The sequence below is a fragment of the Rana temporaria genome, chromosome 3, assembly GCF_905171775.1.
Source record: "Rana temporaria chromosome 3, aRanTem1.1, whole genome shotgun sequence".
Taxonomy (NCBI): Eukaryota; Metazoa; Chordata; class Amphibia; order Anura; family Ranidae; genus Rana; species Rana temporaria.
In genome coordinates, this window is record NC_053491.1 from 1 (window position 1) to 26,628 (window position 26,628).

General features: G+C 56.0%; 1 protein-coding gene across 1 annotated transcript in view; it reads left to right on the forward strand.

Annotated features, from left to right (window-relative positions):
- Positions 1-1,327: 1,327 nt before the first annotated feature.
- Positions 1,328-26,628, forward strand: part of LOC120930248 (electrogenic sodium bicarbonate cotransporter 4-like) — a gene marked incomplete at its 5' end in the record, with an annotated part of 90,857 nt that continues 65,556 nt past the window's right edge. Inside the window, 5 exons of the mRNA XM_040341472.1 lie at positions 1,328-1,482; positions 8,137-8,280; positions 17,659-17,833; positions 21,627-21,760; positions 25,256-25,527. Of these exons, the coding sequence (XP_040197406.1) occupies positions 1,328-1,482; positions 8,137-8,280; positions 17,659-17,833; positions 21,627-21,760; positions 25,256-25,527 (880 nt within the window). The remainder of the gene's footprint in view (positions 1,483-8,136; positions 8,281-17,658; positions 17,834-21,626; positions 21,761-25,255; positions 25,528-26,628) is intronic.

The window sequence follows — 26,628 nt, forward strand, 5'->3', positions numbered from 1 at the left end:
GGTCCGGGTCAGTCTGGGGAATGCCGGTCCGGGTCAGTCTGGGGGAATGCCGGTCCGGGTCAGTCTGGGGAATGCCGGTCCGGGTCAGTCTGGGGGAATGCCGGTCCGGGTCAGTCTGGGGGAATGCCGGTCCGGTCAGTCTGGGGGAATGCCGGTCCGGGTCAGTCTGGGGAATGCCGGTCGGGTCAGTCTGGGGGAATGCCGTCCGGGTCAGTCTGGGGGATGCCGGTCCGGGTCAGTCTGGGGGAATGCCGGTCCGGGTCAGTCTGGGGGAATGCCGGTCCGGGTCAGTCTGGGGAATGCCGGTCCGGGTCAGTCTGGGGGAATGCCGGTCCGGGTCAGTCCTGGGGGAATGCCGGTCCGGGTCAGTCTGGGAATGCCGGTCCGGTCGTCTGGGGGAATGCGGACCGGGTCAGTCTGGGGAATGCCGGTCCGGGTCAGTCTGGGGGAATGTCGGTCCGGGTCAGTCTGGGGAGTGCCGGTCCGGGTTCAGTCTGGGGAAAGAGGGTCCGGTCAGTCTGGGGGAATGCCGGTCGGGTCAGTTGGGGGAATGCCGGTCCGGGTCAGTCTGGGGGAGTGCCGGTCCGGGTCAGTCTGGGGGAATGCCGGTCCGGGTCAGTCTGGGGGAATGCCGGTCCGGGTCAGTCTGGGGGAATGCCGGTCCGGGTCAGTCTGGGGGAATGTCGGTCCGGGTCCAGTCTGGGGGAATGCCGGTCCGGGTCAGTCTGGGGAAATGCCGGTTCGGGTCAGTCTGGGGGAATGCCGGTCCGGGTCAGTCTGGGGAATGCCGGTCCGGGTCAGTCTGGGGGAATGCCGGTCCGGGTCAGTCTGGGGGAATGCCGGTCCGGGTCGGTCTGGGGGAATGCCGGTCCGGGTCAGTCTGGGGGAATGCCGGTCCGGGTCAGTCTGGGGGAATCCGGTCCGGGTCAGTCTGGGGGAATGCCGGTCCGGGTCGGTCTGGGGGAATGCCGGTCCGGGTCAGTCTGGGGGAATGCCGGTCCGGGTCAGTCTGGGGGAGTGCCGGTCCGGGTCAGTCTGGGGGAATGCCGGTCCGGGTCAGTCTGGGGGAATGCCGGTCCGGGTCAGTCTGGGGGAATGCCGGTCCGGGTCAGTCTGGGGGAATGCCGGTCCGGGTCGGTCTGGGGAATGCCGGGTCCGGGTCAGTCTGGGGAATGCCGGTCCGGGTCAGTCTGGGGAGTGGCCGGTCCGGGTCAGTCTGGGAGAATGCCGGTCCGGGTCGGTCTGGGGGAATGCCGGTCCGGGTCAGTCTGGGAGAATGCCGGTCCGGGTTGGAGTTTCGCTCTGATTCTCTCTTCTTGTTATTTAGCTCTTCAGTGACGTCGCCTACAAAGCCCGAGACCGAGAGGATCTGATCGCCGGAATAGACGAGTTCTTAGATGAAGTCATCGTCCTTCCCCCTGGAGAGTGGGACCCCACAATCCGAATAGAACCCCCCAAAAAGATCCCGTCCGCTGATCAGAGGTCAGCACACCGTGCCTGAGGCTTTCATCCAATCCCTCCACTCCGTGTCCTCCACCCCTCTCCACCAATCCCTCCAATGGTCTCCATTCAGTGTCCTCCACCCCTCTCTACCAATCCCTCCACTGACCTCCATTCAGTGTCCTCCACCCCTCTCCACCAATCCCTCCAATGGTCTCCATTCAGTGTCCTCCACCCCTCTCTACCAATCCCTCCACCGACCTCCATTCAGTGTCCTCCACCCCTCTCTACCAATCCCTCCACTGGTCTCCATTCAGTGTCCTCCACCCCTCTCTACCAATCCCTCCACTGACCTCCATTCAGTGTCCTCCACCCCTCTCTACCAATCCCTCCACTGACCTCCATTCAGTGTCCTCCACCCCTCTCCACCAATCCCTCCACTGACCTCCATTCAGTGTCCTCCACCCCTCTCTACCAATCCCTCCACTGACCCCCATTCAGTGTCCTCCACCCCTCTCCACCAATCCCTCCACTGACCTCCATTCAGTGTCCTCCACCCCTCTCTACCAATCCCTCCACTGACCTCCATTCAGTGTCCTCCACCCCTCTCTACCAATCCCTCCACTGGTCTCCATTCAGTGTCCTCCACCCCTCTCTACCAATCCCTCCACTGACCTCCATTCAGTGTCCTCCACCCTCTCTACCAATCCCTCCACTGGTCTCCATTCAGTGTCCTCCACCCCTCTCTACCAATCCCTCCACTGACCTCCATTCAGTGTCCTCCACCCCTCTCTACCAATCCCTCCACTGACCTCCATTCACTGTCCTCCACCCCTCTCTACCAATCCCTCCACTGACCTCCATTCAGTGTCCTCCACCCCTCTCTACCAATCCCTCCACTGGTCTCCATTCAGTGTCCTCCACCCCTCTCTACCAATCCCTCCACTGACCTCCATTCAGTGTCTCCACCCCTCTCTACAATCTCTCCACTGACCTCCATTCAGTGTCCTCCACCCCTCTCCACCAATCCCTCCACTGACCTCCATTCAGTGTCCTCCACCCCTCTCTACCAATCCCTCCACTGACCTCCATTCAGTGTCCTCCACCCCTCTCTACCAATCCCTCCACTGACCTCCATTCAGTGTCCTCCACCCCTCTCTACCAATCCCTCCACTGGTCTCCATTCAGTGTCCTCCACCCCTCTCTACCAATCCCTCCACTGGTCTCCATTCAGTGTCCTCCACCCTTCTCTACCAATCCCTCCACTGACCTCCATTCAGTGTCCTCCACCCCTCTCTACCAATCCCTCCACTGACCTCCATTCAGTGTCCTCCACCCCTCTCTACCAATCCCTCCACTGGTCTACATTCAGTGTCCTCCACCCCTCTCTACCAATCCCTCCACTGACCTCCATTCTGTGTCCTCCACCCCTCTCTACCAATCCCTCCACTGACCTCCATTCAGTGTCCTCCACCCCTCTCCACCAATCCCTCCACTGACCTTCATTTCAGTGTCCTCCACCCCTCTCCACCAATCCCTCCACTGACCTCCATTCAGTGTCCTCCACCCCTCTCTACCAATCCCTCCACTGACCTCCATTCAGTGTCCTCCACCCCTCTCTACCAATCCCTCCACTGACCTCCATTCAGTGTCCTCCACCCCTCTCTACCAATCCCTCCACTGGTCTCCATTCAGTGTCCTCCACCCCTCTCTACCAATCCCTCCACTGACCTCCATTCAGTGTCCTCCACCCCTCTCTACCAATCCCTCCACTGACTCCATTCAGTGTCCTCCACCCCTCTCTACCAATCCCTCCACTGACCTCCATTCAGTGTCCTCCTCCCCTCTCTACCAATCCCTCCACCGACCTCCATTCAGTGTCCTCCACCCCTCTCTACCAATCCCTCCACTGGTCTCCATTCAGTGTCCTCCACCCCTCTCTACCAATCCCTCCACTGACCTTCATTCAGTGTCCTCCACCCCTCTCCACCAATCCCTCCACTGACCTCCATTCAGTGTCCTCCACCCCTCTCCACCAATCCCTCCACTGACCTCCATTCTGTGTCCTCCACCCCTCTCTACCAATCCCTCCACTGACCTTCATTCAGTGTCCTCCACCCCTCTCTACCAATCCCTCCACTGACCTCCATTCAGTGTCCTCCACCCCTCTCCACCAATCCCTCCACTGACCTCCATTCAGTGTCCTCCACCCCTCTCTACCAATCCCTCCACTGACCTCCATTCAGTGTCCTCCACCCCTCTCCACCAATCCCTCCACTGACCTCCATTCAGTGTCCTCCACCCCTCTCTACCAATCCCTCCACCGACCTCCATTCAGTGTCCTCCACCCCTCTCTACCAATCCCTCCACTGACCTCCATTCAGTGTCCTCCACCCCTCTCTACCAATCCCTCCACTGACCTCCATTCAGTGTCCTCCACCCCTCTCTACAATCCCTCCACTGACCTCCATTCAGTGTCCTCCACCCCTCTCTACCAATCCCTCCACTGACCTCCATTCAGTGTCCTCCACCCCTCTTCTACCAATCCCCTCCACTGACCTCCATTCAGTGTCCTCCACCCCTCTCTACCAATCCCTCCACTGGTCTCCATTCAGTGTCCTCCACCCCTCTCTACCAATCCCTCCACTGACCTCCATTCAGTGTCCTCCACCCCTCTCTACCAATCCCTCCACTGACCTCCATTCAGTGTCCTCCACCCTCTCCACCAATCCCTCCACTGACCTCCATTCAGTGTCCTCCACTCCTCTCTACCAATCCCTCCACTGACCTCCATTCAGTGTCCTCCACCCCTCTCTACCAATCCCTCCACTGGTCTCCATTCAGTGTCCTCCACCCCTCTCCTCCAATCCCTCCACTGACCTCCATTCAGTGTCCTCCACCCCTCTCTACCAATCCCTCCACTGACCTCCATTCAGTGTCCTCCACCCCTCTCTACCAATCCCTCCACTGACCTCCATTCAGTGTCCTCCACCCCTCTCTACCAATCCCTCCACTGGCCTCCATTCAGTGTCCTCCACCCCTCTCTACCAATCCCTCCACTGACCTCCATTCAGTGTCCTCCACCCCTCTCTACCAATCCCTCCACTGGTCTCCATTCTGTGTCCTCCACCCCTCTCTACCAATCCCTCCACTGACCTCCATTCAGTGTCCTCCACCCCTCTCTACCAATCCCTCCACTGACCTCCATTCAGTGTCCTCCACCCCTCTCCCCCAATCCCTCCACTGGTCTCCATTCAGTGTCCTCCACCCCTCTCTACCAATCCCTCACTGACCTCCATTCAGTGTCCTCCACCCCTCTCTACCAATCCCTCCACTGACCTCCATTCAGTGTCCTCCACCCCTCTCTACCAATCCCTCCACTGTCTCCATTCAGTGTCCTCCACCCCTCTCTACCAATCCCTCCACTGACCTCCATTCAGTGTCCTCCACCCCTCTCTACCAATCCCTCCACTGGTCTCCATTCAGTGTCCTCCACCCCTCTCTACCAATCCCTCCACTGACCTTCATTCAGTGTCCTCCACCCCTCTCTACCAATCCCTCCACTGACCTCCATTCAGTGTCCTCCACCCCTCTCTACCAATCCCTCCACTGACCTCCATTCAGTGTTCTCCACCCCTCTCTACCAATCCCTCCACTGACCTCCATTCAGTGTCCTCCACCCCTCTCTACCAATCCCTCCACTGACCTCCATTCAGTGTCCTCCACCCCTCTCTACCAATCCCTCCACTGGTCTCCATTCAGTGTCCTCCACCCCTCTCTACTAATCCCTCCACTGGTCTCCCATGGCCCAGCAAATTCAAATTCAAAACACTAACTGTGATGACCCCTCTGTCCTCAAACAAAACTTGGTCCGCCGTCAATGCTTCCTCTGTCCAGAACCAGCACTGTCCAAGACTCTCCAGCCCCCCCCAGTCACCAGACAACACTTCAGTGTAGAGGGGAAACACCAAACTGATTTATTATCACACATGGACACAACAGATAAATAACTCAGAGACACTTCCCCCCACCCTTGGAAAACAGGGCGGGTTAATCTGTCCAATGACAATGGACACACAGGTCAGGTGTGTTCAAACTTCTCATCAGTAAACAGTCATATCAGCAGGAGGGCTGCTGGAGGAATCCCCCCTCCCTCTTTCCTCACAGCAACACACTTACACATCCCATAATAGTTGAGGCAGACACCACAATAGACAATAGAATACAGTCACACCCCAAACCATCACAGCAAAGAGTCCGCAACAGATAACACACAATATACACAGCATTGAGTGTGACTAGTACAGATCATAGTGGGGTCCTCAGCCCCCCTGTACCCCTATTAGAGACACAGGGGGATCTACACATAAGAGGGTCAGAGGAAGCTGGACAAGGAGCCTCCAGAACTCTCCAGGGTAAGCCGAGTTCCACAAATCCCCCACCCAAAGTGACCCCTGTCACACATCTCACTTTCGGAGGAGACTAACCAGGAGGAGACCCCAGACAGGTTGACGCTGAAGTTAGCCAGTAGATCCAGTCCCCCAATGCCGGTATCACAGTACCCCAAATAAATTGTCCCAAACAGAGCATTACTCACCCAGCCAACCTCTGCCTCTCTCAGAGAACATGCCCGCCGCTGGGGAGAGGCCTGGACTGGCCCTTCTCCCTGGAGTCCTTTCAGCCGCTGGAGAGAAGACATGGTGATTGGGCTCACTCTGTCATGCTGTTGGGGATCTGGCCAACTGCCCCCCATCCCTGGAGTATAGAAGTGAAGGACTGAAGTCCCACCCACTACCACAGGAACTCTCTCTTCTGTTAGTTGAGGGCAGAGGCCAGCAGCACTCTGCTCTGTTTACAGCCCTTCTGCTGGGTGGCTGTGAGTGGAGACCGCAGTCCCATCCCCCGATATCAACTCAGCTGCAGTACGTGTGCAGAGGCCAGTAGCATTTTGCCCTTTTCACTTTAGCTGAGGACCCCACATCATTTACTCTGGCTAACTGCTGTCACCTTCTCACCATGGGCCCCTAAACCTGCTGCAGGTGTGGGGCAGAGATCTTGGACCCTCTTTCTAAAGGTCAGCACTTCAGCTGGAGAAGTCTCTTGTAACTCCACAGATACTGCTGTTGGTGATGGGCAGAGCCCAGTGAAGTTTGGCCCTGATACCAGCTCTTCTGCTGGAAGCTCAGCAGGTTGTTCTTCCTCAGCAGGACAGCCTATCCAATTCCCAATCTCTATAACTGGTGTCTGGGGATAGAGGTTCACCATCTCCTGTCCGTAGAACGAAGAAGAGGTTACTGGTGCTGGGCAGAGCTCATTTATGTCTGGCCCTGGTGCCAGCTATCCTGCTGGGTTGGTGGCATCATTCTGGGGTGCCGTCTGCTGCTGGGAAGGGACCATCTCCTTCTCACCCTGGGCCTCCGCAGGTGTGGGGCAGAGGTCTTGGGCCCTCTGTCCAGTTGTCAGGGCTTCAGCTGGAGAAGTTTCTGGTAACGCCACAGATGCTGCTGGCAAAAAATCCCATGTCTCTGGCAGTGTTGTGGGAGAAAGGCCGACTGTCTCTTCTCTCCGGGAGGCTGAAGCTGCTGTTGGTGTTGGGGCAGAGGTTAGCAGGGCTCTGCCCTGTTGTCAGCACTTCAGCTTTGGAGAAGACAATCTCCGGAGTTTCTAGCAGTATTCCTGTGTGCCCTTTCCAGATTCTGTTCTTTCCTTAGCAAATTAAGTCCAGATCAGGTTTTAAGCTCTGAGACCCCTACAAGGCGAGCATAGCCTCTCTGTGTTCTCGTAGGTCCTCAGGGGTAGGTTCTCCTTCATCACCAAACACAAAACCATCTGTAAGAAGATCTCCCCCAGCAATCCAGGGCCACCAAGTCATATCCCTCCGGAGAGCATTCTGTTGTCTCCCCTAAATATTCATCCTCCGCCTGCCATTGTAGAGCCCGATACCGATTGGCCAGCTCTATCTCCTGCTGGACCAGCCTGTCCAACTCCGTCACCCATTGCAGAGCCCGATACCGATTGGCCAGCTCTATCTCCTGCTGGACCAGCCTGTCAACTCCGTCACCCATTGCAGAGCCCGATACCGAATTGGTCAGCTCTATCTCCTGCTGGACCAGCCTGTCCAACTCCGTCACCCATTGGTCCTGGGGCCGACTCTCCCAGGAATGGCCTCCGGAACTCCCTCTGTTCACTGGCCGGTTGCTCTGGGGTTGGAAAGCACTTGCCCTGTTTTATACCAGCTGGAGGGATCCAATCCAGAGTCCTCCCCGAATCTGCTGAATGACCTCCAGGTGTTCTCACTCTCCCATCCTCTGGAACTCTCTACCTCAATCCGTCCAACTAACTCCTACTCTGATCCCTGAAAACTCATCTGCTCAGGGAGGCCTATCTTTCCTTCAGCTAACAGAACTTTGGAATTCTTCAGCTCATCCCCCACAGTTATCACCTTTTCTACCGCTTGCCCCTCCATATTAGATAGTAAGCTCCTGTGAGTAGGACCCTCCTATCCTTGTATTGTCCCTGTTCTGTCTGTATATTGTACGGCTGTTGTCTTCATATAAATCCCGGATAAGAATCGTGTCATTTCTGAGCGATCGATTCCATATTGTAGATCGAAACATCTTCATAACGATAAAGATCAAATATTCTCCCGTTATTATCACAAGATGATGAAGATTCTCCCACCTTCTCCCACCACAGGAAATCCGTTTTCTCGGTGAATGAAGCCGGACAGATGAACGGCTCGGCCGGAGGGGTTGGTGGTGGCAGCGGGGGAGGTCCAAGCGAAGATGACGAGATGCCCGTCGCCCATGAGATCGGAGAAGAACTTTCCTGGACCGGCAGGTGAGTCCATCAGTCTGGAGGCGGGACCTTCTCCATCAAACTCGGTACCCCAACACCAGGAACTCGGGGGTCGCTGGGGGTATCTTAGGGGGTCAGACTCGGTACCCCAACACCAGGAACTCGGGGGGTCGCTGGGGGTATCTCAGGGGGTCAGACTCGGTACCCCAACACCAGGAACTCGGGGGTTGCTGGGGGTATCTTAGGGGGTCAGACTCGGTACCCCAACACCAGGATCTCGGGGGTCGCTGGGGGCATCTTAGGGGTCAGACTCTGTACCCCAACACCAGGAACTCGGGGGTCGCTGGGGGTATCTTAGGGGGTCAGACTCGGTACCCCAACACCAGGAACTCGGGGTCGCTGGGGGTATCTTAGGGGGTCAGACTCGGTACCCCAACACCAGGAACTCGGGGGTCGCTGGGGGTATCTCAGGGGGTCAGACTCGGTACCCCAACACCAGGAACTCGGGGGTTGCTGGGGGTATCTTAGGGGGTCAGACTCGGTACCCCAACACCAGGATCTCGGGGTCGCTGGGGGCATCTTAGGGGGTCAGACTCTGTACCCCAACACCAGGAACTCGGGGGTCGCTGGGGGTATCTCAGGGGGTCAGACTCGGTACCCCAACACCAGGAACTCGGGGGTCGTTGGGGGTGAGACTCGGTACCCCAACACCAGGAACTCGGGGGTCGCTGGGGGTCAGACTCGGTACCCCAACACCAGGAACTCGGGGGTCACTGGGGTATCTTAGGGGGTCAGACTCGGTACCCCAACACCAGGAACTCGGGGGTCGCTGGGGGTATCTCAGGGGGTCAGACTCGGTACCCCCAACACCAGGAACTCGGGGGTCGCTGGGGGTATCTTAGGGGGTCAGACTCGGTACCCCCAACACCAGGAACTCAGGGGTCGCTGGGGGTATCTCAGGGGGTCAGACTCGGTACCCCAACACCAGGAACTCGGGGGTTGCTGGGGGTATCTTAGGGGGTCAGACTCGGTACCCCAACACCAGGATCTCGGGGGTCGCTGGGGGCATCTTAGGGGGTCAGACTCGGTACCCCAACACCAGGAACTCGGGGGTCGCTGGGGGTATCTCAGGGGGTCAGACTCGGTACCCCAACACCAGGAACTCGGGGGTCGTTGGGGGTGAGCCTCGGTACCCCAACACCAGGAACTCGGGGGTCGCTGGGGGTCAGACTCGGTACCCCAACACCAGGAACTCGGGGGTCACTGGGGGTATCTTAGGGGTCAGACTCGGTACCCCAACACCAGGAACTCGGGGGTCGCTGGGGGTATCTTAGGGGGTCAGACTCGGTACCCCAAACACCAGGAACTCGGGGGTCGCTGGGGGTATCTCAGGGGGTCAGACTCGGTACCCCCAACACCAGGAACTCGGGGGTTGCTGGGGGTATCTTAGGGGGTCAGACTCTGTACCCCATCACCAGGAACTCGGGGGTTGCTGGGGGTATCTAGGGGGTCAGACTCGGTACCCCAACACCAGGAAACTCGGGGGTCACTGGGGGTAATCTTAGGGGTCAGACTCGGTACCCCATCACCAGGAACTCGGGGGTTGCTGGGGGTATCTTAGGGGGTCAGACTCGGTACCCCAACACCAGGATCTCGGGGGTCGCTGGGGGCATCTTAGGGGGTCAGACTCTGTACCCCAACACCAGGAACTCGGGGGTCGCTGGGGGTATCTCAGGGGGTCAGACTCGGTACCCCAACACCAGGAACTCGGGGGTCGTTGGGGGTGAGACTCGGTACCCCAACACCAGGGAACTCGGGGGTCGCTGGGGGTCAGACTCGGTACCCCAACACCAGGAACTCGGGGGTCACTGGGGGTATCTTAGGGGGTCAGACTCGGTACCCCAACACCAGGAACTCGGGGGTCGCTGGGGGTATCTTAGGGGGTCAGACTCGGTACCCCAACACCAGGAACTCGGGGGTCGCTGGGGGTATCTCAGGGGGTCAGACTCGGTACCCAACACCAGGAACTCGGGGGTCGCTGGGGGCATCTTAGGGGGTCAGACTCTGTACCCCAACACCAGGAACTCGGGGGTCGCTGGGGGTATCTCAGGGGGTCAGACTCGGTACCCCAACACCAGGAACTCGGGGGTCGTTGGGGGTGAGACTCGGTACCCCAACACCAGGAACTCGGGGGTCGCTGGGGGTCAGACTCGGTACCCCAACACCAGGAACTCGGGGGTCACTGGGGGTATCTTAGGGGGTCAGACTCGGTACCCCAACACCAGGAACTCGGGGGTTGCTGGGGGTATCTTAGGGGGTCAGACTCTGTACCCCAACACCAGGAACTCGGGGGTCGCTGGGGGTATCTCAGGGGGTCAGACTCGGTACCCCAACACCAGGAACTCGGGGGTCGCTGGGGGCATCTTAGGGGGTCAGACTCTGTACCCCAACACCAGGATCTCGGGGGTCGCTGGGGGTATCTCAGGGGGTCAGACTCGGTACCCCAACACCAGGAACTCGGGGGTCGCTGGGGGCCATCTTAGGGGGTCAGACTCTGTACCCCAACACCAGGAACTCGGGGTCGCTGGGGGTATCTTAGGGGGTCAGACTCGCTACCCCAACACCAGGAACTCGGGGGTCGCTGGGGGTATCTTAGGGGGTCAAACTCGCTACCCCAACACCAGGAACTCGGGGGTCGCTGGGGGTATCTTAGGGGGTCAGACTCTGTACCCCAACACCAGGAACTCAGGGTCGCTGGGGGTATCTTAGGGGGTCAGACTCGGTACCCCAACACCATGATCTCGGGGGTCGCTGGGGGTATCTTAGGGGGTCAGACTCGCTACCCCCAACACCAGGAACTCGGGGGTCGCTGGGGGTCAGACTCGGTACCCCAACACCAGGAACTCGGGGGTCGTTGGGGGTGAGACTCGGTACCCCAACACCAGGAACTCGGGGGTCGCTGGGGGTCAGACTCGGTACCCCAACACCAGGAAACTCGGGGGGTCGCTGGGGGTATCTCAGGGGGTCAGACTCGGTACCCCAACACCAGGATCTCGGGGGTCGCTGGGGCATCTTAGGGGGTCAGACTCTGTACCCCAACACCAGGATCTCGGGGGTCGCTGGGGATATCTCAGGGGGTCAGACTCGCTACCCCAACACCAGGAACTCGGGGTCGCTGGGGGTATCTTAGGGGGTCAGACTCGCTACCCCAACACCAGGAACTCGGGGTCGCTGGGGGTATCTTAGGGGGTCAAACTCGCTACCCCAACACCAGGAACTCGGGGGTCGCTGGGGGTATCTTAGGGGGTCAGACTCTGTACCCAACACCAGGAACTCAGGGGTCGCTGGGGGTATCTTAGGGGGTCAGACTCTGTACCCCAACACCAGGAACTCGGGGGGTCGCTGGGGGTATCTCAGGGGGTCAGACTCGGTACCCCAACACCAGGACCTCGGGGGTCGCTGGGGGCATCTTAGGGGGTCAGACCCGGTACCCCAACACCAGGAACTCGGGGGGTCGCTGGGGGTATCTTAGGGGTCAGACTCGCTACCCATCACCAGGAACTCGGGGGTCGCTGGGGGGTATCTTAGGGGGACAGACTCGCTACCCAACACCAGGAACTCGGGGGTCGCTGGGGGTATCTTAGGGGGTCAAACTCGCTACCCCAACACCAGGAACTCGGGGGTCGCTGGGGGTATCTTAGGGGGTCAGACTCGGTACCCCAACACCAGGAACTCGGGGGTCGCTGGGGGTATCTTAGGGGTCAGACTCTGTACCCCAACACCAGGAACTCGGGGGTCGCTGGGGGTATCTTAGGGGGTCAGACTCTGTACCCCAACACCAGGAACTCGGGGGTTGCTGGGGGTATCTTAGGGGGTCAGACTCGGTACCCCCAACACCAGGAACTCGGGGGTCACTGGGGGTATCTTAGGGGGTCAGACTCGGTACCCCAACACCAGGAACTCGGGGGGTCGCTGGGGGTATCTTAGGGGGTCAGACTCGGTACCCCAACACCAGGAACTCGGGGGTCGCTGGGGGTATCTCAGGGGGTCAGACTCGGTACCCCAACACCAGGAACTCGGGGTTGCTGGGGGTATCTTAGGGGGTCAGACTCGGTACCCCCAACACCAGGATCTCGGGGGTCGCTGGGGGCATCTTAGGGGGTCAGACTCTGTACCCCAACACCAGGAACTCGGGGGTCGCTGGGGGTATCTCAGGGGGTCAGACTCGGTACCCCAACACCAGGAACTCGGGGGTCGTTGGGGGTGAGACTCGGTACCCCAACACCAGGAACTCGGGGGTCGCTGGGGGTCAGACTCGGTACCCCAACACCAGGAACTCGGGGGTCACTGGGGGTATCTTAGGGGGTCAGACTCGGTACCCCAACACCAGGAACTCGGGGGTCGCTGGGGGTATCTTAGGGGGTCAGACTCGGTACCCCAACACCAGGAACTCGGGGGGTCGCTGGGGGTATCTCAGGGGGTCAGACTCGGTACCCCAACACCAGGAACTCGGGGGTTGCTGGGGGTATCTTAGGGGGTCAGACTCTGTACCCCAACACCAGGAACTCGGGGGTCGCTGGGGGTATCTCAGGGGGTCAGACTCGGTACCCCAACACCAGGAACTCGGGGGTCGCTGGGGGTCAGACTCGGTACCCCAACACCAGGAACTCGGGGGTCGTTGGGGGTGAGACTCGGTACCCCAACACCAGGAACTCGGGGGTCGCTGGGGGTCAGACTCGGTACCCCAACACCAGGAACTCGGGGGTCGCTGGGGGTATCTCAGGGGGTCAGACTCGGTACCCCAACACCAGGATCTCGGGGGTCGCTGGGGGCATCTTAGGGGGTCAGACTCTGTACCCCAACACCAGGATCTCGGGGGTCGCTGGGGGTATCTCAGGGGGTCAGACTCGCTACCCCAACACCAGGAACTCGGGGGTCGCTGGGGGTATCTTAGGGGGTCAGACTCGGTACCCCAACACCAGGAACTCGGGGGGCGCTGGGGGTATCTTAGGGGGTCAAACTCGCTACCCCAACACCAGGAACTCGGGGGGTCGCTGGGGGTATCTTAGGGGGTCAGACTCTGTACCCCAACACCAGGAACTCAGGGGTCGCTGGGGGTATCTTAGGGGGTCAGACTCTGTACCCCCAACACCAGGAACTCGGGGGTCGCTGGGGGTATCTCAGGGGGTCAGATTCGGTACCCCAAACACCAGGAACTCGGGGGTCGCTGGGGGCATCTTAGGGGGTCAGACTCTGTACCCCAACACCAGGAACTCGGGGGTCGCTGGGGGTATCTTAGGGGGTCAGACTCGCTACCCCAACACCAGGAACTCGGGGGTCGCTGGGGGTATCTTAGGGGGTCAGACTCGCTACCCCAACACCAGGAACTCGGGGGTCGCTGGGGGTATCTTAGGGGGTCAAACTCGCTACCCCAACACCAGGAACTCGGGGGTCGCTGGGGGTATCTTAGGGGGTCAGACTCTGTACCCCAACACCAGGAACTCAGGGGTCGCTGGGGGTATCTTAGGGGGTCAGACTCTGTACCCCAACACCAGGAACTCGGGGGTCGCTGGGGGTATCTTAGGGGGTCAGACTCGGTACCCCAACACCAGGAACTCGGGGGTCACTGGGGGTATCTTAGGGGGTCAGACTCGGTACCCCAACACCAGGAACTCGGGGGTCGCTGGGGGTATCTTAGGGGGTCAGACTCGGTACCCCAACACCAGGAACTCGGCGGTCGCTGGGGGTATCTTAGGGGGTCAGACTCGGTACCCCAACACCAGGATCTCGGGGGTCGCTGGGGGTATCTTAGGGGGTCAGACTCGGTACCCCAACACCAGGAACTCGGGGGTCGCTGGGGGTATCTTAGGGGGTCAGACTCGGTACCCCAACACCAGGAACTCGGGGGTCGCTGGGGGTACCTTAGGGGGTCAGACTCGGTAGCCCAACACCAGGAACTTGGGGGTCACTGGGGGTATCTTAGGGGGTCAGACTCAGTACCCCAACACCAGGAACTCGGGGGTCGCTGGGGGTATCTTAGGGGGTCAGACTCGGTACCCCAACACCAGGAACTCGGGGGTCGCTGGGGGTATCTTAGGGGGTCAGACTCGGTACCCCAACACCAGGAACTCGGGGGTCGCTGGGGGTACCTTAGGGGGTCAGACTCGGTACCCCAACACCAGGAACTCGGGGGGTCACTGGGGGTATCTTAGGGGGTCAGACTCGGGACCCCAACACCAGGAACTCAGGGGTCGCTGGGGGTACCTTAGGGGGTCAGACTCGGTACCCCAACACCAGGAACTCGGGGGTCACTGGGGGTATCTTAGGGGGTCAGACTCTGTACCCCAACACCAGGAACTCGGGGGTCGCTGGGGGTATCTTAGGGGGTCAGACTCGGTACCCCAACACCAGGAACTCGGGGGTCGCTGGGGGTATCTTAGGGGGTCAGACTCGCTACCCCAACACCAGGAACTCGGGGGTCGCTGGGGGTATCTTAGGGGGTCAGACTCGGTACCCCAACACCAGGAACTCGGGGGTCGCTGGGGGTATCTTAGGGGGTCAGACTCTGTACCCCGACACCAGGAACTCGGGGGTTGCTGGGGTATCTTAGGGGGGTCAGACTCGGTACCCCGACACCAGGAACTCGGGGGTTGCTGGGGTATCTTAGGGGGGTCAGACTCGGTACCCCAACACCAGGAACTCGGGGGTCCCTGGGGGTATCTTAGGGGGTCAGACTCGGTACCCCAACACCAGGAACTCGGGGGTCGCTGGGGGTATCTTAGGGGGTCAGACTCGGTACCCCAACACCAGGAACTCGGGGGTCGCTGGAGGTAACTTAGGGGGTCAGACTCAGTACCCCAACACCAGGAACTCGGGGGTCGCTGGGGGTTTCTTAGGGGGTCAGACTCGGTACCCCAACACCAGGATCTCGGGGTCGCTGGGGGTATCTTAGGGGGTCAGACTCGGTACCCCAACACCAGGAACTCGGGGGTCGCTGGGGGTATCTTAGGGGGTCAGACTCGGTACCCCATCACCAGGAACTCGGGGGTCGCTGGGGGTATCTTAGGGGGTCAGACTCGGTACCCCAACACCAGGAACTCGGGGGTCGCTGGGGGTATCTCAGGGGGTCAGACTCGGTACCCCAACACCAGGAACTCGGGGGTCGCTGGGGGTATCTTAGGGGGGTCAGACTCGGTACCCCAACACCAGGAACTCGGCGGTCGCTGGGGGTATCTTAGGGGGTCAGACTCGGTACCCCAACACCAGGATCTCGGGGGTCGCTGGGGGTATCTTAGGGGGTCAGACTCGGTACCCCAACACCAGGAACTCGGGGGTCGCTGGGGGTATCTTAGGGGGTCAGACTCGGTACCCCAACACCAGGAACTCGGGGGTCGCTGGGGGTATCTTAGGGGGTCAGACTCGGTACCCCAACACCAGGAACTCGGGGGTCGCTGGGGGTATCTTAGGGGGTCAGACTCGGTACCCCATCACCAGGAACTCGGGGGTCGCTGGGGTATCTTAGGGGGTCAGACTCGGTACCCCAACACCAGAACTCGGGGGTCGCTGGGGGTATCTTAGGGGGTCAGACTCGCTACCCCAACACCAGGAACTCGGGGGTCGCTGGGGGTATCTTAGGGGGTCAGACTCGGTACCCCAACACCAGGAACTCGGGGGTCGCTGGGGGTATCTTAGGGGGTCAGACTCTGTACCCCAACACCAGGAACTCGGGGGTCGCTGGGGGTATCTTAGGGGGTCAAACTCAGTACCCCGACACCAGGAACTCGGGGGTTGCTGGGGGTATCTTAGGGGGGTCAGACTCGGTACCCCAACACCAGGAACTCAGGGGTTGCTGGGGGTATCTTAGGGGGGTCAGACTCGGTACCCCAACACCAGGAACTCGGGGGTCACTGGGGGTATCTTAGGGGGTCAGACTCTGTACCCCAACACCAGGAACTCGGGGGTCCCTGGGGGGTATCTTAGGGGGTCAGACTCGGTACCCCGACACCAGGAACTCGGGGGTTGCTGGGGGTATCTTAGGGGGGTCAGACTCGGTACCCCAACACCAGGAACTCGGGGGTCCCTGGGGGTATCTTAGGGGGTCAGACTCGGTACCCCAACACCAGGAACTCGGGGGTCGCTGGGGGTATCTTAGGGGGTCAGACTCGGTACCCCAACACCAGGAACTCGGGGGTCGCTGGGGTATCTTAGGGGGTCAGACTCGGTACCCCATCACCAGGAACTCGGGGGTCGCTGGGGGTATCTTAGGGGGTCAGACTCGGTACCCCAACACCAGGAACTCGGGGGTCCCTGGGGGGTATCTTAGGGGGTCAGACTCGGTACCCCAACACCAGGAACTCGGGGGTCGCTGGGGGTTTCTTAGGGGGTCAGACTCGGTACCCCAACACCAGGATCTCGGGGGTCGCTGGGGGGTATCTTAGGGGGTCAGACTCGGTACCCCAAAACCAGGAACTCGGGGGTCGCTGGGGTATCTTAGGGGGTCAGACTCTGTACCCCAACACCAGGAACTCGGGGGTCCCTGGGGGGTATCTTAGGGGGTCAGACTCGGTACCCCAACACCAGGAACTCGGGGGTCGCTGGGGGTATCTTAGGGGGTCAGACTCGGTACCCCATCACCAGGAACTCGGGGGTCGCTGGGGGTATCTTAGGGGGTCAGACTCGGTACCCCAACACCAGGAACTCGGGGGTCGCTGGGGGTATCTCAGGGGGTCAGACTCGGTACCCCAACACCAGGATCTCGGGGGTCGCTGGGGGTATCTTAGGGGGTCAGACTCGGTACCCCAAAACCAGGAACTCGGGGGTCGCTGGGGGTATCTTAGGGGGTCAGACTCTGCAGACCATCAGATCTTCACCTTTCCTAACAATTCTTTTTATATAAAGATTTGAAGATTTCACATTTCATCCAATCAGGAACTTCCACATGTGACCGCGCTGTATCAGATATAACCCGATATGTTCCTGTAGTCCACACGTGACCGCGCTGTATCAGATATAACCCGATATGTTCCTGTAGTCCACACGTGACCGCGCTGTATCTCATATAACCTGATATGTTCCTGTAGTCCACACGTGACCGCGCTGTATCTCATATAACCTGATATGTTCCTGTAGTCCACACGTGACCGCGCTGTATCTCATATAACCCGATATGTTCCTGTAGTCCCCATGTGACCGCGCTGTATCTCATATAACCCGATATGTTCCTGTAGTCCACACGTGACCGCGCTGTATCTCATATAACCTGATATGTTCCTGTAGTCCACATGTGACCGCGCTGTATCTCATATAACCTGATATGTTCCTGTAGTCCACATGTGACCGCGCTGTATCTCATATAACCCGATATGTTCCTGTAGTCCACATGTGACTCTTGTTCCGTCCTCCCGTTGTGTCTCCTCGCAGGTTCTGTGGAGGATTATATCTGGACATGAAGAGGAAGCTCCCCTTTTTCCTCAGTGACTTCTATGACGGCTTCCACATCCAATCCATCTCTGCCATTATCTTCATCTACCTCGGCTGTATAACGAACGCCATCACATTCGGGGGGCTGCTGGGCGACGCCACAGACAACTATCAGGTACTGGAAGCATTGGGCTGGGGCCCCTGTGGCCCTCATGTAGGAAATATGAGGTCCTCTGAGGTGCTCATGTAGATAATAGGATATGAGGCCTCCGCTGTGAACCGTCCCCATCATCACTTAGTGTCAGCCCTTATCTTCTGGAGAATGCAGCAGAAGAAGTGAGACTACCCCAGAGGGAGCTGGAAAAGAGGCAGGGAAAGACCTCACCTGAGATATCACCCAACACCTTCATCAGGACTAAATGTGACCATACACAGGGAGAGTACAGTGATGTCACAGACAGAGCAATCAGCACCCAGACATCAACTTCATCCACCCAACCACCACCCAACGCAATGACGTCAGACATCAACTTCACCAATACGACCGCCCAACCACCACCCAACGCAATGACGTCAGACATCAACTTCACCAATACGACCGCCCCACCCACCACCCAACGCAATGACGTCAGACATCAACTTCATCCGCCCACCCACCACCCAACGCAATGACGTCAGACATCAACTTCATCCGCCCAACCACCACCCAACGCAATGACGTCAGACATCAACTTCACCCGCCCAACCACCACCCAACGCAATGACATCAGACATCAACTTCATCCGCCCAACCACCACCCAACGCAATGACATCAGACATCAACTTCATCCGCCCAACCACCACCCAACGCAATGACGTCAGACGTCAACTTCATCAATACGACCGCCCAACCACCACCCAATGCAATGATGTCAGACATCAACTTCATCCGCCCAACCACCACCCAACGCAATGACATCAGACATCAACTTCATCCGCCCAACCACCACCCAACGCAATGACGTCAGACATCAACTTCATCAGCCCAACCACCACCCAACGCAATGACATCAAACATCGACTTCACCAATACGACCGCCCAACCACCACCCAATGCAATGACATCAGACATCAACTTCACCCGCCCAACCACCACCCAACGCAATGACATCAAACATCGACTTCACCAATACGACCGCCCAACCACCACCCAATGCAATGACATCAGACATCAACTTCACCCGCCAAACCACCACCCAACGCAATGACATCAAACATCGACTTCACCAATACGACCGCCCAACCACCACCCAATGCAATGACATCAGACATCAACTTCACCCGCCCAACCACCACCCAACGCAATGACATCAGACATCAACTTCACCCGCCCAACCACCACCCAATGCAATGACGTCAGACATCAACTTCATCCGCTCAACCACCAACCAACGCAATGACGTCAAATATCGACTTCACCAATACGACCGCCACCCAACGCAATGACGTCAGACATCAACTTTTATCTGCCCAACCACCACCCAACGCAATGACGTCAGACATCAACTTCATCCCCCCAACCACCACCCAACGCAATGACATCAGACATCAACTTCATCCGCCCAACCACCACCCAAGGCAATGACATCAAACATCGACTTCACCAATACGACCGCCCAACCACCTACCCAATGCAATGACATCAGACATCAACTTCACCCGCCCAACCACCACCCAACGCAATGACGTCAGACATCAACTTCACCAATACGACCGCCCAACCACCACCCAACGCAATGACGTCAGACATCAACTTCACCTGCCCAAACACCACCCAGCGCAATGACGTAAGAATATCAACTTCACCCGCCCAACCACCACCCAATGCAATGACATCAGACATCAACTTCATCAATACGACCACCCAACCACCACCCAACGCAATGACATCAACTTCACCAATACGACCGCCCAACCACCACCCAACGCAATGACATCAGACATCAACTTCATCCGCCCAACCACCACCCAACGCAATGACGTCAGACATCAACTTCATCCGCCCAACCACCACCCAACACAATGACATCAGACATCAACTTCATCCGCCCAACCACCACCCAACGCAATGACGTCAGACATCAACTTCATCCGCCCAACCACCACCCAACGCAATGACGTCAGACATCGACTTCACCAATACGACCGCCCAACCACCACCCAACGCAATGATGTCAGACATCAACTTCATCCGCCCAAACACCACCCAAAGCAATGACATCAGACATCAACTTCATCCGCCCAACCACCACCCAACGCAATGACATCAGACATCAACTTCATCCGCCCAACCACCACCCAATGCAATGACATCAAACATCAACTTCATCCGCCCAACCACCACCCAACGCAATGACGTCAGACATCAACTTCACCCGCCCAACCACCACCCAACGCAATGACGTCAGACATCAACTTCACCCGCCCAACCATCACCCAACGCAATGACGTCAGACATCAACTTCATCCGCCCAACCACCACCCAACGCAATGACGTCAGACATCAACTTCATCCACCCAACCACCACCCAACATAATCATATTTATTATTATACAGTGCTTTACAATGTAGAGGTGGGACAGTACAATTACAATACAGAAGGAATAGGAGGGCCCGGCTCATGGAGCTTACAATCTAAAGGGAGGGGGAACAAAAGGTAATAACTGTAAGGGATAATCTGATGGTGGTGGCTCGGGTACAGGTCTTAGGTGAAGGAGGGGTAGTCTTCCCTGAATATGTAAGTTTTAAAGGATCTCCTAAAGGTGGACAGGGTAGGAGCTGATCGGACATACCGGGGCAGGGAGTTCCATAGGATGGGAGAGGCTCTGGAGAAGTCCTGGAGATGACATGGGAGGAAGTAACAAGGGAGGTAGAGAGCAGGAGGAGGTGAGGAGATGGAGGGGGTGAGATGAGGAGATGGAGGGGGTGTGTTGAGGAGTGGAGAGATGGATCTGGGTGTCGTCGGCATAGAAGTGGTATTGGAAACCATGGGAGGTTATCAACTGGCCCAGGGAAGGGGTATAGAGTTTAGAGTAGGAGGGGCCCCAAGGATGGAGCCTGGGGGGGGGGGGGGGCCAACAGGAAGAGGAGTGGAGGAGATGGAGTTGTGACACTGAGATAGGTGAGAGGAGAACCAGGAAAGATCAGAATCACGGAGGCCGAGGGAGTTTATAGAGGAGGAGCAGCCGGAGGCCAACAGTATCAAAGGCAGCAGAGAGGTCAGAGAGTGGAGCAGTTAGTAGTTGGTTGGTGAGTATTAGTTGGGCGGGTTCAGTGGAATGTTGTGGGCGGGTTCAGTGGAATGTTGTGGGCGGGTTCAGTGGAATGTTGTGGGCGGGTTCAGTGGAATGTTGTGGGCGGGTTCAGTGGAATGTTGGGAATGAAGAAGGTTGTCAGTGAGGTGGTGATTGTGGACAAGACATTCAAGAAGTTTGGAGGCGGCGGGAGCGGGGAGAGTCTTAAGAGTCAAACAGATCATGGTCATGTGATGTGTGTTTTAGCCCCCCACCCCCCCCCCGGTCATGTGATGTGTGTTTTGCCCCCCCCGGTCATGTGATGTGTGTTTTGCCCCCGGTCATGTGATGTGTGTTTTGCCCCCCCCGGTCATGTGATGTGTGTTTTGCCCCCGGTCATGTGATGTGTGTTTTGCCCCCGGTCATGTGATGTGTGTTTCCCCCCCCCCGGTCATGTGATGTGTGTTTTAGCCCCCCCCCCGGTCATGTGATGTGTGTTTTGCCCCCCCCCCGTTATGTGATGTGTGTTTTGCCCCCGGTCATGTGATGTGTGTTCCCCCCCCCGGTCATGTGATGTGTGTTCCCCCCCCGGTCATGTGATGTGTGTTTTGCCCCCCCGGTCATGTGATGTGTGTTTTGCCCCCCTCCCCCAGTTTATGCTGTATTGGTCACATGATGTGTTTTGCCTCGGCAGGGGGTGATGGAGAGCTTCCTGGGCACAGCAATGACGGGTTCCGTGTTTTGTTTGTTTGCTGGACAACCTCTCATCATCTTGAGCAGCACCGGCCCCATCCTCATCTTCGAGAAACTTCTGTTTGATTTCAGCAAGTAAGTGGAATCCTCCCCTCCCCCGCACAACACCGCGCCCAATAAATGATGATTCCTCCTCCCCCGCACAACACCGCGCCCAATAAATGATCATTCCTCCTCCCCCGCACAACACCACACCCAATAAATGATCATTCCTCCTCCCCCGCACAACACCGCGCCCAATAAATGATCATTCCTCCTCCCCCGCACAACACCACACCCAATAAATGATCATTCCTCCTCCCCTGCACAACACCGCTCTGACCTGTCTGGTGTGTTCCTCGGCCTTCATGATGCTGTTTGTTCACAAAGGTTCTCTAACAAACCTCTGAGGGCTTCACAGAACAGCTGTATTTATACTGAGATTACATGACACACAGGGGGACTCTATTTACTAATAAGGTGACTTCTGAAGGTGATTGGTTCCTCTAGATTTTAGTTATCAGAGTAAAGGGGGCGCCATACAAATGCCCCTCCCCCCCAGACTTTTCACAGATTTATTTTTATCATTTTCCTTCCAATTATGTGACACTTTGTGTCTCTCACATAAAATCCCAATAAAATACATTTACGTTTTTGGTTGTAACATGAGAAAATGTGGGGAATTATAAGGGGTATAAATACTTTTTCCAGGCTCTGTCTATAGAGGGGTATGAATACTTTTTCCTGTCTCTGTCTATAGAGGGGTATGAATACTTTTTTCTGTCTCTGTCTATAGAGGGGTATGAATACTTTTTCCCTCCCCCTGTAGGAGTAATGATATGGAGGGGTGTGAATACTTTTTCCTGTCTCTGTATATAGAGGGGTATGAATACTTTTTCCTGTCTCTGTGTATAGAGGGGTGTGAATACTTTTTCCAGGCTCTGTGTATAGAGGGGTATGAATACTTTTTCCTGTGTATAGAGGGGTATGAATACTTTTTCCTGTCTCTGTGTATGAGGGGTGTGAATACTTTTTCCTGTCTCTGTATATAGAGGGGTGTGAATACTTTTTCCAGGCTCTGTATATAGAGGGGTATGAATACTTGTTTCTGTCTCTGTCTATAGAGGGGTATGAATACTTTTTCCTGTCTATAGAGGGGTGTGAATACTTTTTCCTGTGTATAGAGGGGTATGAATACTTTTTCCTGTCTCTGTCTATAGAGGGGTATGAATACTTTTTCCTGTCTATAGAGGGGTATGAATACTTTTTCCTGTCTCTGTATATAGAGGGGTATGAATACTTTTTCCTGTCTATAGAGGGGTATGAATACTTTTTCCTGTCTCTGTATATAGAGGGGTATGAATACTTTTTCCTGTCTCTGTGTATGAGGGGTGTGAATACTTTTTCCTGTATATAGAGGGGTGTGAATACTTTTTCCAGACTCTGTATATAGAGGGGTATGAATACTTTTTTCTGTCTCTGTCTATAGAGGGGTATGAATACTTTTTCCTGTCTATAGAGGGGTGTGAATACTTTTTCCTGTCTCTGTCTATAGAGGGGTATGAATACTTTTTCCTGTGTATAGAGGGGTATGAATACTTTTTCCTGTCTCTGTGTATAGAGGGGTATGAATACTTTTTCCTGTCTCTGTGTATAGAGGGGTATGAATACTTTTTCCTGTCTCTGTGTATAGAGGGGTATGAATACTTTTTCCTGCCTCTGTCTATAGAGGGGTATGAATACTTTTTCCTGTGTATAGAGGGGTATGAATACTTTTTCCTGTATATAGAGGGGTATGAATACTTTTTCCTGTCTATAGAGAGGTGTGAATACTTTTTCCTGTCTCTGTATATAGAGGGGTATGAATACTTTTTCCTGTATATAGAGGGGTATGAATACTTTTTCCTGTCTATAGAGAGGTGTGAATACTTTTTCCTGTCTCTGTATATAGAGGGGTATGAATACTTTTTCCTGTCTCTGTCTATAGAGGGGTGTGAATACTTTTTCCTGTCTCTGTGTATAGAGGGGTGTGAATACTTTTTCCTGTCCCTGTGTATAGAGGGGTATGAATACTTTTTCCTCCCCCTGTGTATAGAGGGGTATGAATACTTTTCCCCTCCCCCTGTCTATAGAGGGGTATGAATACTTTTTCCCTCCCCCTGTATATAGAGGGGTATGAATACTTTTTCCTGTCTCTGTGTATGAGGGGTGTGAATACTTTTTCCTGTCTCTGTATATAGAGGGGTATGAATACTTTTTCCTGTGTATAGAGGGGTATGAATACTTTCCCCTCCCCCTGTGTATAGAGGGATATGAATACTTTTTCCCTCCCCCTGTCTATAGAGGGGTATGAATACTTTTTCCTGTGTATAGAGGGGTGTGAATACTTTTTCCTGTCTCTGTATATAGAGGGGTATGAATACTTTTTCCTGTCTCTGTGTATAGAGGGGTATGAATACTTTTTCCTGTCTCTGTATATAGAGGGGTATGAATACTTTTTCCTGTCTCTGTCTATAGAGGGGTATGAATACTTTTTCCTGTCTCTGTGTAGAGAGGGGTGTGAATACTTTTTCCTGTCTCTGTGTATAGAGGGGTATGAATACTTTTTCCTGTCTATAGAGGGGTGTGAATACTTTTTCCTGTCTCTGTCTATAGAGGGGTGTGAATACTTTTTCCTGTCTCTGTCTATAGAGGGGTGTGAATACTTTTTCCCTCCCCCTGTCTATAGAGGGGTATGAATACTTTTTCCTGTGTATAGAGGGGTGTGAATACTTTTTCCTGTCTCTGTGTATAGAGGGGTGTGAATACTTTTTCCTGTCTCTGTGTATAGAGGGGTGTGAATACTTTTTCCTGTGTATAGAGGGGTGTGAATACTTTTTCCTGTGTATAGAGGGGTATGAATACTTTTTCCCTCCCCCTGTCTATAGAGGGGTATGAATACTTTTTCCTGTGTATAGAGGGGTGTGAATACTTTTTCCTGTGTATAGAGGGGTATGAATACTTTTTCCTTCCCCTGTGTATAGAGGGGTATGAATACTTTTTCCTGTGTATAGAGGGGTATGAATACTTTTTCCTGTGTATAGAGGGGTGTGAATACTTTTTCCTGTGTATAGAGGGGTGTGAATACTTTTTCCTGTCTCTGTGTATAGAGGGGTGTGAATACTTTTTCCTGTGTATAGAGGGGTGTGAATACTTTTTCCTGTGTATAGAGGGGTATGAATACTTTTTCCCTCCCCCTGTCTATAGAGGGGTATGAATACTTTTTCCTGTGTATAGAGGGGTGTGAATACTTTTTCCTGTGTATAGAGGGGTATGAATACTTTTTCCTTCCCCTGTGTATAGAGGGGTATGAATACTTTTTCCTGTGTATAGAGGGGTATGAATACTTTTTCCTGTGTATAGAGGGGTGTGAATACTTTTTCCTGTGTATAGAGGGGTGTGAATACTTTTTCCTGTCTCTGTCTATAGAGGGGTGTGAATACTTTTTCCTGTGTATAGAGGGGTATGAATACTTTTTCCTGTCTATAGAGGGGTGTGAATACTTTTTCCTGTGTATAGAGGGGTGTGAATACTTTTTCCCTCCCCCTGTAGGAGCAATGACATAGACTACATGGAGTTCCGCCTGTGGATCGGCCTGCACTCCGCCCTGCAGTGCCTCCTGCTGGTCGCCACGGACGCCAGCTTCATCATCAAGTACATTACGCGTTTCACCGAGGAAGGATTCTCCACCCTCATCAGCTTCATCTTCATCTATGACGCCATAAAGAAGATGATCGGCTCCTTCAAGTATTATCCGATCAACTCCGACTTCAAGCCCGACCAAGTCACCACCTACCGCTGCGAGTGCGTGGCCCCGGACCCAGGTCAGTGCTTCCTCCCGCCCACAGAACACCACATCCAATCACGAGGCTCGGGGATCCACAACAGCCAATCAGCCCTTCCATAAAAGCCGGCATCCCATTGGCTGCTGGGGACACACAGTTCATTCTATAGAACGTGGTCCCGGGGCCTATGAAGGTTTCTGAAAGATGAACTGTCTGTGAAGAATCTGATTGGCTCTTCTCTCAGACACATGTGGGTGGTGCGGGGTTAGAACCCCCGTCTGGTCCTTATCGGAACATTTCCTCTCTCTGTGTCCCAACCACGGCCCACCGACATACCCAACCACGTCCCACCGACATACCCAACCACGTCCCTCCGACATACCCAACCACGTCCCACCGACATACCCAACCACGTCCCACCGACATACCCAACCACGTCCCTCCGACATACCCAACCACGTCCCACCGACATACCCAACCACGTCCCACCGACATACCCAACCACGTCCCAACGACATACCCAACCACGTCCCAACGACATACCCAACCACGTCCCACCCACATACCCAACCACGTCCCACCGACATACCCAACCACGTCCCTCCGACATACCCAACCACGTCCCACCGACACCCAACCACGTCCCACCGACATACCCAACCACGTCCCACCGACATACCCAACCACCGACATACCCAACCACATCCCACCGACACCCAACCACATCCCACCGACATACCCAACCACGTCCCACCGACATACCCAACCACATCCCACCGACATACCCAACCACGTCCCACCGACATACCCAACCACGTCCCACCGACATACCCAACCACGTCCCTCCGACACCCAACCACGTCCCACCGACATACCCAACCACATCCCACCGACATACCCAACCACCGACATACCCAACCACGTCCCACCGACATACTCAACCACGTCCCACCGACATACCCAACCACGTCCCACCGACATACCCAACCACGTCCCTCCGACACCCAACCACGTCCCACCGACATACCCAACCACGTCCCACCGACATACCCAACCACGTCCCTCCGACACCCAACCACATCCCACCGACATACCCAACCACATCCCACCGACACCCAACCACCGACATACCCAACCACG